This window comes from Rhipicephalus microplus, unplaced genomic scaffold, assembly GCF_043290135.1.
Source record: "Rhipicephalus microplus isolate Deutch F79 unplaced genomic scaffold, USDA_Rmic scaffold_21, whole genome shotgun sequence".
Lineage (NCBI taxonomy): Eukaryota > Metazoa > Arthropoda > Arachnida > Ixodida > Ixodidae > Rhipicephalus > Rhipicephalus microplus.
The window spans coordinates 8,090,579-8,102,535 of record NW_027464594.1 but is presented as its reverse complement, the minus strand read 5'-3'; the positions used below and the strand labels follow the sequence as shown (position 1 = coordinate 8,102,535).

The 11,957-nt window shown below is 47.0% G+C and overlaps 1 protein-coding gene across 1 annotated transcript; it reads left to right on the top strand.

The window, feature by feature from the left end:
- Positions 1 to 253: 253 nt before the first annotated feature.
- LOC142785408 (membrane metallo-endopeptidase-like 1) lies at positions 254 to 11,727 on the top strand. The gene is made up of 3 exons (XM_075883888.1): positions 254 to 1,105; positions 8,536 to 10,256; positions 11,334 to 11,727. Exons 1-3 carry the CDS (start codon positions 254 to 256, stop codon positions 11,725 to 11,727), a joined length of 2,967 nt encoding a protein of 988 aa, XP_075740003.1.
- Positions 11,728 to 11,957: the final 230 nt, after the last annotated feature.

Below are 11,957 nucleotides of genomic sequence, written 5' to 3'. Positions count from 1 at the left end.
CGTTGCATATTTTCACTAGTTGCCTTGAACAAATACTTATTAGCTGCGTAGCTTTAGCCTCTTCCAATCGGGCCGATTCACGGATAGTATTATTTTCTGCGCACCTGCTCTTGAAGCGCAAGATCATCATCATAATTACGCCAGTCGGTCGCGCACTGCGCATGCCACGAGCAATGAGCCCAGAAGAAGAAAAGCGTTTCCGAGTAGCGCACGTCTTGTTCTACGATTAGTGACCCAATCCAACAGAGAAGAGATGCGTCGAGGCTCCGAGTCCCGAGACGACAAGAACAGGATTCGACGTCGCTCTCGGGCGAGCTCGACGAGCTCTAGTGAACGGCACTCTTCACAGAGATCTTCGTCCTCCGGCGAACATGGAGGGACATGCAAGCGCCACTCTGATGCTGGTCTGGAAGCCACCGCGAGTGTCCCGCTGCAATCGACTCTACCGACAGGCATGACCTCCGTCGCCGGATTAGTCACCGAGCCTCGCGGTATCGGAGCTTCAAAAAAGAAGCGAAGACGTTCGTTTTACGCTGACTCCCATCGCAGTGCACTCGATGTCCCGGTACCTGAAAGACTGCGACATGGTAGTGCCGAACATCGTAAGTACAAGGCGGCCGTTGATCCTTCGACCGAAGCATGTTCTTCTCTGAAGACTGCGGTCACTGACGAGCGCACAACGCGAGAAGAAGCGGTCCATGACGAAGGCGGCGAGCTCCCTCCTGGCGAACATAGCACCTCCCAGTCGAAGCAGCCTGCGAAGTCCGTGACTGCTCACGTATCCACAGGCCATACCTCGTCTATGGCTTCGAAGAAGGAAACAGAGGACGCTCCGTTGACACCCGAATTCAGTGGCGAATCGTTACTGCCAGATATGATTAAGACAAGGACACGCCGGGGCTCTATGGTGACACTGTCTGTGCCTAAAGCCAGTCTCTCGAGACGTGGCTCCTCTGTGAAGTCGTCGACGCAGGACTCCGTAACTCAGGGCGAACCCTCTTTCAAGTCCTTCATACAAGGGCTCAAGACGCTCAGCGCCGAACGCCAGGAAGAGCAGCAGAAGAGGTCACGTAGCAACAAGTCTTGGATATCGGACTCTTACCTCGTGAGTGACACCACACTACTTTACAAATGGTACTTCACTGTTGCTAGCTGCTTAAGCTGTTGTTATTACAACTATTTGATTTACGAACCTATGAAACAGAAGCTTCCACTTAAGTGGCTCTGTTGCTTGGTGGCAACGTTTAAAGGGCCAGTAAACAGGCTCCGAAACGCGCAACAAAAACTCGAGCATTTTTCCTACGCCTCATTAACCTCCTTCCACGCGCAGTGACGTCAACTCGGCGACGTGACGCAGCACGCAGCTTATTGATTGGTCTAAGCCAGGTCTCAACAAACAGTAATGAAGTCAACGTCGCTGATTGCCGAGTTGTCGTCACTGCGCGTGCAAGGAGGTTGGCCACGCGCGGGAAGAATGCTCAAGCTTTTCCTGCGCATTCCGGAGCCTGTTCACGGATCCTTTAACACATTGTGTTTTTTAACTATCCGAAAACAGCGGTCTCAAACTTACTCCAAATTGTGGGCCATTACGTGGTCCCGCAAGTGGGGAAGCAGTGAAGATAGTGTTAGTGATGAGGTAGGGGGGAGCGTGAAATTTTATGAAAGGTCATGCGGTGGTCTCACTTGCCAGTCGAAAGAACGTTTTTACGACATCCATTTCTTAGGGCAAATGGACATCGCGTTTTGAAATCAATACTCATTCAGAAGGAAAACCTGGACGGTGTTTCCGAAATAGTTTTAGTTTGACGGGGATGTTTCAACTCATAGTGATTGCATGAGTGCCTCACAAGAACAAAATGTCTTAGTCCAGTTGGGTATCTGTAGCCTACTACAACAGGGTGTTATGTATTGCAATAGTTGACAAAACAGTCCGAGTATTATTCAGCAAAGACGCATAGCTTTAGCCCGTAGGAAGCCATGGGTCACCTGTTTTAGACCTGTGACTTGAAACTTCAACCACTTGTATATGCATACCTACGGTGTTTACAATAAAACCTGTCCGAGTGTCATTACTATAGGCCAGGATAGATTTAGAACCAGCGTTACGTCGGCGCTCGGGTGAGACCATAGAAATCAGTTTTACGGAAACGTAGTGCATGGCATGGTACGATGATATGCATAATTAGCGGTTGTTGCGTATGGTACCTGGGATGAGCAGTGGTTGACTATGAATTGCGTTGTCTTAGGTGTGTGTATATAATGAATATAAAAACGGATAGCCAACGCTACAGCCTTGAATGACGCTGCCCCGACATGACGATTCTGCAGTCGTCAGCAAGCTTAACACGAACGCTTACACGAAACACAGCCCGCCTCCGGTGTCTTTTCAAACAAACGTTTACTCGTGTAAACACTACACCCTGTTGCGGCTCACACCGTTCTTCTAGCATCCGTTGACACCTGTTCTAATGGGGTCAACGCCGTGTGCACCGCTGCTGGATGCTTCGCATCCTATCGGGGTTCCCTTCCGGGAGATGGCCCACAATTTTTAGTTACCGCCCACCCTGCAAATTTGCATTGTTGAACAAACACACAGGAGAAGTATCTCCACAGCACTACCTTGGAAGTCAAGATCCCGCACTTTTATATAAATCGGGTGGCCAGTAAATGATTGTGCAGCGCGAGCAGTCAGGTTTACTCAATTAAAAAAACTCGTCAGCAGACGCTGTCTGCATTGGCGTTGCAATATAAGAGAGTGAGGAGCGTAGGAGAGTAAAAAGAAGGGGAGGGGACGTGCACGCGCAGTGGTGGTGTAAACGCTGCTGGGAGGGATGCCTAGAGGAAAGAGAGGGGGGAGCGTAGGAGATAAGAGAGGGTGAGGGGCGCGTATGAGCTGTAAGGATGGTCACACTGCATGCCGGATTCAGTTTAACCATAGACGATACGCATCTAAAATTTTCGAAGCTCGGCACCGGCCATTCGAACTTGCGACCCATCGTTTACCACAGTGCTGCGTTTAGTGGGGTCTCTTTCCCGTGCACTTCAGAGTACAAATGGCAAGCTGTTATTATACGCCATTTAACGCTGTGGGTACGCAGATCTCCGAGGTGCTTCAGCGGATTTTTTTTAACCATTGAAGGGCATGATCGGCGTGGTTGAAGCAACGCTGCTTAATTTTGTTCGTTTGAGAACAGCTTTTGAGACGCGCACAAAAAAAAAAAAAGTGTCCCATATCTGTATCCACTGACGATGTGGGACGTCGGGCAAAGAAAGCGTCGAAAGTGGCTACGTGACACGAAATACAGAGGGGACCGCTACATGCAGCCCAGTTCTATAGATATTTCTTGCTATCTTATCTATTGATTTGCTCTTGCGGTGAAGCGGACTTTTCATGTCATTGTCTGTCAATCGTGTAATGCACAGCCATGCTCATATATGTCAAATTTTGTGTGTGTCAGCGTAAGAGGACGACCACAAAAATGTCCATACGTAGATATATTAGAGATAGATAGACAGATATATAGATAGATGATAGATAGATAAATAAGTAGATAGATGATAGATAGATAGATAGATAGATAGAGATTGAGAGATAGATAGATAGATAGACAGATAGATAGATAAGACAAATTAGTCAAAGTGCGCTTGGCTTATCCAAAACCAAAGTGCGACTCGGCGCTGTCGTTACTCAGTCACCATAAGAACGATGAGAAGTGCGGCTTTCGCATCCAATTTTGTTAACTACAGAACGTTCTAGATTTGTTTTTTTAACATTTTCAATTTCACCCTCCACACAGTAGTTGTATCCTGCCGAAATGCCGGAGGTGTTCTCTGGCGTAGCTAGTGTTGATGTGCTGCTGGAAGCATTCAAGCGGTTCAATTGGTGCTGAATGTGGCAGGAGTACGCTATGTTTTTTGGTTGTCGGCGGGCTTGCGCTTTCACAAGTTTTGATAGTTTTCGCAAAGTGTCATTCTCGCACCGCCTCCCACAATGCAGCCTCGTGAACCAATGCATGCATTTTGACGGCAATCTGACGAGGTGGTCAGCCTTTGTGCGAAACGACGGCGAAGTGAAGTGGATGCACCGTTATGGTCATATGAGACACGCTTTCACGACAAACATATTTACCTTTAGTGTCACCACCGAAAAGAAATAAGTATTTCTTTAAGAATGCCAAATCTAGAACAACATTGCAGAATGACGCATACCCTGGTGGTTAATTCTGGCAAGGCTCCATTTCAATCTCACGCATACTCTGGTGGTTAATTCTGGCAAGGCTCCATTTCAATCCCATTTCAACTTTCTGCAAGAAGTTGATGTGGAACAATACGTTTACGTGGAATGGAACAATCTCAAAAGGGATACTCACCAGAAGCAGATCCGACGCCTGTGTCATCCATCATTCCCATCGTGGTTGAAGCACCGCTGAAGTATTCACGCATAGCTCTCCCTCTGAATCGATATATCCCTCTAGATTTTATACTATGAAGATCTATGCACGGGGCCCTTGCGTATAAAGGCTTGAAAAAGTCAGAGAACGTTCGTCATAAGAGGGCGCTATGCTATTTTCGCCTAATTTATGGTGCATCATATTGTTACGAAAAAACCAAATATCGCATGTCGAACCAACACTCTATAAACTATTCGCTCAAGGCCACATTGGGCTGCAAGATCCCATGGCTATAGAAGCACTGGCATAACCAGGGCCTCTGAGGTGTGGCGCGTTGGCAAGTATTGCTCCTGCCATCCTATTCGCTACTCGCCCATTCACCGGCAATGTAATATATTCATAGCTGCGATTATTACGCATGTTCTGACTGGACGTCTATATAAAGCCTAAAGGCAGCACTTCATCTTTCCCCAGCTCTTCTGTATATGAGGTATTTTTCCGAACGCTATTATAAACATAGGCGTGGCTCTGGTATATCACTTCTCTACAGTGAAGAGTGCCTGAATTTAATTCCAGCTTCAGCGGTTTTTTTAATGACAAAGTGTTGTATGCTTGGGTCGACCAAGACTTGAATGGCGTATTTCCATCACGACAATTACGTCGAAAGAATACGCACGATCGGAAGACAAAAAAAAAAGTACCGTCAACAGAAGTCAAACCCATGACCTCTGAGCCACCGCCAACAGATGCCAGATATGCTATCCACTTCGCCCCATCCACGTATACCTCTGTGGGCTTTAAAAATACGTCTTTTATGTCTACCACAATAATGCCTAGCATATATTCTAGGCACCATACTACCACTGTCACCTCACAGCGTTCTTGGTAAACTTGGGTTTTAGCAGCGCGAAAAATGCACAAAAGACAAGAAAGGGACGAGACAAGCACTGTCCCTTTCTTGTCTTTTGTGCATTTTTCGCGCTGCTAAAACCCAAGTATGCCATACCAACTAGCCCAGTCAACCGCTCTATTACGTTCTTGGTAAAGTGCAGTGAGACATCATGGCCGTTACATCCGCGATTAGTTCCTGTAGTGCAGTGCGTCATTTCCAATCGTCCATCCCATACGGCGCTTTTCCTATGGAAGTGCAATTTCGTCTACCCCTTAACGCACCGCTATAGGTGGTGATAGCACTTCGAGCGCTGGCGTGGCTCATATCTAATCGGGCAGTGGCGTTACATGCCACGAGTAGCTCAAGGTCGTCGTGCAATCAGTCGCCTTCATCTGGTTGTCACATCACTTCCTCTGGTTCCACTCTCACCGTTAACTATTACAGCTACCACAACCATTTAGGATTACAAAGGTTTGTTTAATCGTTTATGATGGACGTTGGTCGTTAATAATGGACTATGCGTCAATCTGGATGAATACGCGTTAAGCGGCGCTATATCACCATCATCATCAGCATCATCATCATCATCATCAGCCTGACTACGCCAACTGTAGGGCGAAGGCCTCTCCTATGAGCCGCCTATAAACCCGGTCTTGTGCTTTCTGCTGCCACGTTATACCTGCGAAGGTTTGTAATCTCATCGACCCACCTAACACTCTGTCTCCCCTTCGTGCGTTTGCCTTCTCTGGGGATACAGTCAGTTACCCTTAATCAACAGCGGTTATCCTGCCTACGTGCTTCGTACCCGGCCCATGTCTATTTCTTCCTCCTGATTTCGACTGTGATATCTTTAAGACCGGTTTCTTCCCTGACCCACTATGCCCTTTTCTTGTGTCTTAAAGCTTTCAGTTTTCTTTCCATCGCTCGTTGCGTCGTCCTCAGTTAAAGCTGCCTTTTTGTAAGTCGCCAGGTTTGTGCTCTGTAGGCAAGTATATACCGCCAAGATGCAGCTGTCATATACCTTTCATTATCTGAGAATGCTTGGCGAATGTGATCCACCCCATTCTCATTCTTCTAGTTCTTTCGCTCTCATGGTTCGGCTCCACGGTTACTACCTCTCCTAAGCAGACATATTGCTTCACAACTGCTACCACCTCTCCGTTTACCGCAAAGCGACTTTTTCTGCCGAGACTGTTGCACATTACTTTAGTTTTTTGCATAATAATTATCAGACCTACTCTGTGCCTGGTTCTGCAATCCTGAGCTGTAATTCGTCCCCTGAGTTACTCATCAAGGTAATGTCATCAGCGAATCACTGGCAACTAAGATACTTTCTGTTATATCTTATTCATAAATATTTCCAATCTAGTGCCCTGAAAAGCTGCTAACACGCAGTGAATAGCATTGTATAAATCATGTCTCCCTGCCTTACACCCTTCTTTACAAGGATTCTGTCGCTTTCTTTATGGAGAACTATGGTGGTTGTGGATTCACTGTAGATTTCTTCCAGTATGTTTATGTAGGTTTGTGGATGCCGTGAGTTCTTAGTGCCAGCATTACTGCTGAAGACTCGACTTAGTAAAACACCTTCTCGTAATCCGTGAAAGCTATGTATATTGGTTGGTTGTATTCCACGAATTTCTCTATTACCTGATAGATAGTACGAATATAGTGTACTACGTAGTAGTGTGTACAAAATCCTGCTTGGTCCTTTGGTTGACTGAACTCTAATGTCACCATAATTTTATTAGCTATAGTTTTGTAAATTGTTTGTAGAGAATGAACAGTAAGCTGATCGGCCTGTAATTTTTCATGTTCTGACGTTTTGTTGTTATGTATTAAAATGGTGTTGGCGTTCTACAAAGCTTCTGGCACCCTTCCCGTGAAAAGACACTTCGTATATAAGGTGGCCAGTTTTTATAACACAATTTCTCTGCCATATTTCAGCAGGTCTGGTATTACCTTGACCTCTTAGCGGCTTTGCCTCTTTGCATTTCGTCTAGGGCTTTACTTATTTTCCCTGTTACTGCTGATAGGATGTCGAATCGCTCTGGGCTATTATTCTTTCTTACAATATCACTCTGGTTGCTTTGGCTTCCATACAGTTCTGTGTAGAACTCCTTCGCCACCTCAGCTATCCTATCCATATTGATTGTGACATTGCCTTCCTTGTCCCTTAATGCATACATCCTATTTTCACCTATGCAGAAGTTTGCCTTCGCAGCTTTTAGGCTTCTGTCGCTTTTTACAGCCTGCTCAATTCTCGCTATATTAGGTGTTGATCACCAAGACACATTGCACTAGGTTTCCTATACTATAGCACAGTAAACGTTAAACTACTTCTGTGAAGAAAAGTTTCATTTTTATGTTTTACTTATTCCTATGTCAAAGGGATCTACCATGCTTTTCTTTTACTACAGCGAAGCCGCACATAACTGCAGGACAGTAGTACGTCCTCAAAGAGTATCCTTGTCAACAAAAAGTACCTTGCATGTACTACGGACAATAGAAAATCCACACTAATCATCCATACTCCGCTAGGAACGATGTTTTCGCGGACATGAAACATGTGTCACAAAAACTTGACAGACTTCACTGCTCACCACTGGTGCACTAAAGATAAAATGAGCATATGGGAAGGAATCACAGGCGTATGTGACACACAAAGTTTGCCTTATTGACCACTCACAACGAGTCAACTAAGAAGTAAGCTGTCATGAAACGGAGAATCCTACCGAAATTCCCGTTGTGTACTGTCGTGGCTCCTGAAGACAGTGCACAAAATGCCCAGAGCCTGCGGCAGGGCAGACAACGTGGTGCATATCTCAGCAATGCGAGCAGTACTACTGACATTCAAATTTCAAACTCAGAAGGGGCATTAAAAGGGAAGCATAATTCAAACAAGACTTCCTGCACCTTTCTGTATACTTTTTATGAAGCGTTGCTGCCTCTTTGTGCCTTTCGTCGAAATTGTGAATCACCTTTGTCTCATGTGCTACAGACCGGTTTTCAACAAAGCAGGCGGCTCGTAACAGTTTACACTAAAAAGTCATGCTGAGCTGTATCATTACAAATGGCATCTTTGTCCTATGTCTAAAGATTCTGCGTTATACGTTCTCCCACATTACTCGATGGCTCGCTCTAACCACTCAAGCCTTGATCCTGCTAACATGCCAAATTGCTTACCCTTTTTAATAGAATTTGGACATCATGAATAGATAGATGTCTTTTTTTTCTTGTCTCACAACGCAGGAACACCGCTTTTCACGGATTGTGGTCACAGTAGCTGGCATACCTGTCAGAACGAAGCATGTACTTCTGACGGCCATTCTAATGCTGACAGTGACAGGCATCATAGCCGCCATCATTCGACTCACACGGGATGAAAAGTCGGCCCCGAAGACACCTTACTGCAAGACCAGAGGCTGTCTCGTCCACGCTTGGCGTCTTACCGATAAGCTGAACACTAGCCTCGATCCCTGCCATGACTTCAGCGCTTACGTCTGTTCCGCTTGGTCACCGCCAGAGGGCTACCTCGAGCATTCTAACTCAGCCATGGATGACGTGCGCAAGTCTTGGTTCCCCGTGTTCGAGCAGATCCTGAAAGAAGGCTCCAAGACCCTTCGAGTCGGCCACAAGGCCCTCATCATGTATGCTACGTGCATGGGCAACAGCCAACATTACGGCTCGAACATTGACATTTTCTCAAAGTTCCTCAGTGAATGTCGACTGTCCTGGCCAGACCAGCCACAGACTTACAACACCAGCGCTCTCGAGGTGCTGATGACGCTCGCGCTAAAGTGGCAGGTTCCACTGTTCTTTCAAGTAAGGGTACAGCACTCGGCGGCCAGAACAAATTGGCGTTTATTGTTAGAACCAGGATCACTTATACCACTGATGTATCAGCACCATGTCACAATAAAAAGCACTGGTGCGTATGCCAAGTACTGGGCTTCGTTCTTCTACATCCTGAGAGAAAATTACGACGGGAATGCGATAAACCACACGCTCGTAGACGCAGTTGTCGCGTTAGAGGGCGACGTCTTCAGAAGACTGCTAGTGGCCATGCATCCACCTGTAGTACACCCGGTACTGGTTCTGATCGCAAAGATTGGACTATACACACGGCCGCTAGAGTCCGAACAGTGGCTGCACGCATTAAGGCAGATACAGCTCGAGCCAGAAGTCAGTTACAATGACAAGCTTCTTATAGGTGACGAAAACTTCTTCCAGGCGATGGCTGTCTTGATTTCCTCGTACAAGGAGACGCAGCTACTATCCTTGATTGCCTGGTCTTGCGTGCAACTACTGGCACCGGCAGTAGATTTGCGATTACTGAGGACCCGGTATGACCAAGGCGTCATACTCTATCGTCCATACTTCTGCGAACGCTTCGTCGAGACCAGTTACCGTCTCCTGGTGATTTCACTGGCCACTGTGTCACGCTTCTCGAGACACGAGCGTGCTGCCGTCTCTGCGAAGTTCGACCATCTGGTTACGGTCGCCACTGGTTCGGTCAACGCCAAAAACTGGCTAGACACCGCAAGTCGGCAACTGGCCGCCGAAAAGCTGTCTTCGACGCGCCTGCAGCTGTGGCCTCCGAATATTTTCTTGCGGAACGAGGAACTAGAGAGCGTGTACGCGGCCTTCCCCAGCGGGGAGCTGCCATTCGCTGAATACTGGGTCCAGTCGAGTCGCCGTGCCGCCGAGACCTATCGTGCCCGCACCGACATCGACATACTGAGCTATGCGGTCAACTATGCGCTGCCATACCTGCAATACGATGCGGCAAGCAGCTCTGTGAAGATGGCCGTGGGCGCTGTTTCCCCGCCCCTTTATTACTTCGACGGAAACAAGGCCATGTTCTACGGCGGACTTGGCTTTTTTATGGCTGTGGAGCTGGTCGCATCATTGGATCGACAGGGACTGCACTGGCACCCCGATGGCACATTCGGGGAGTCCTTCTTGTCCAAGTGAGCATTCTCTTCGATTACTCTTATTTAACCTAAGCAAGCTTTAACGCTCACTGCAAGACATTAAACGAAGCAAGATCAATTGCTTATCTAATTCTTAGTATCATTTGAAACTCTCTGGTTCAAAGCATGTCAATTCAAATCCACTCAAGCACAAGAAAAAGTCATAAAAATACAAAAACAAAAATAAATCCCTGTCGTAATCATAACGCAGCATCAGCAGCTACACATGGCGAAGAATAGCGGGCTTCTACCATGACTTGCAAAATGAGATAGCACCCCACATTGATACTATTAAGCCCTAATCACACGTACGCGTTAGAACACGTGATCTCATGGCTTGTAGGTTCAGCGACGCGCCTTCTTCCTAGGAGGCGCGTAGCTGCACGGCTCCGACTATAAACGCCGCACGCTGATGCGCTGTAACGCATATTAGGAGCAATGCTCTTAAGGCCGTGTGCCGTGGGTACCTGGATTGCACCAGGAGCTTTGCACTTTAATCTTTCAAATACAGATTGTAGATATTGAAATGATAAAACCAATCAAGCCCTTCAGGAAGCAGCAGAAAAACTAATACGTTACCTAATTCTAGCTTGGTACGTTCGTTAGTGCTTAGGTACCAAAAACATAAAGCACCTGCCATACGGCTTTAACAAAGTGTTTTAGTACTATATACCTCGTATTTAAGAAACTACACTACAGTGATCTATCACTGCAGCCTGCTTTAGGGAAAATCCAGCAGATGAAGTTTTGTTTTTCACTTTTGTGCGTCAGTTAGTTGTCATGTGGCTAACAAACCTCAAATTAAATTGTTTATTCTCTGACGTATTGTATAATCATCGTTAATAATTTCACATTCCCAAACGCCATGACAAAAATACTAACACTGAAACAGAATACCGCATGAATTCCGCCTTTGGCGACATTCAGAGCGCATTTTCTTAAGCGGGACACCACGTGCGGGAATGAAACGACACGAGTGCTACGGTACCTGCTGTATCAGTTAGGGTCGGGCACACCATGCACGTTGTTCTGCCGAAATCACTGTATTCAGTGGCCTCTTTGTGTCCTACACAGCGCCGCTGAACGGGCCTTCGAAGACCGAGATGGCTGTCTAGAGGCTGCGGAGAAGGACCTCATCAACGTCCCTCACGGCTCCCTGACCCGCAATGGCTCCAGGACGAGCGTGTTTCCCGAGATTCCCGCGCTCGAGGTCGCCTACGCTGCGTACAGACAGTCCATCAGCGTTGACGACGACGGAAGACCGCAGGCAATGCTGCGGAATTTATCGGGCGATCAGGTGTTCTTCATGACCCTGTGCTACATGACGTGCAGCCTACCCGGAGCCGTGGGTCCCCACACGGTCGACTGCAACAAGGCTGTCAGCAACTCGGAGGCATTCGCGCGGGCTTTCCAGTGTCCCCACGGATCAAGGATGAACCCCAAGAAGAAGTGCACCTTCTTCAATTGATAATGGGCATATCCGCACAGGGACCTATTTCTAATCGGTGGCGCATTCAGTGCGGCCCGCTTACACGAACACATACGCAATTCGCATATTTTTGTGCAACTACGAAACGACCCTGCCTTGTTTCGAAAAGACAATGCTTACGAGTGTTCTAGGCTCAAACACTGGTGCGATATCTTAGAACATTAGGCTCCACGTGAACGAAAATAGGATACCTCTTGCCCTACGTACTA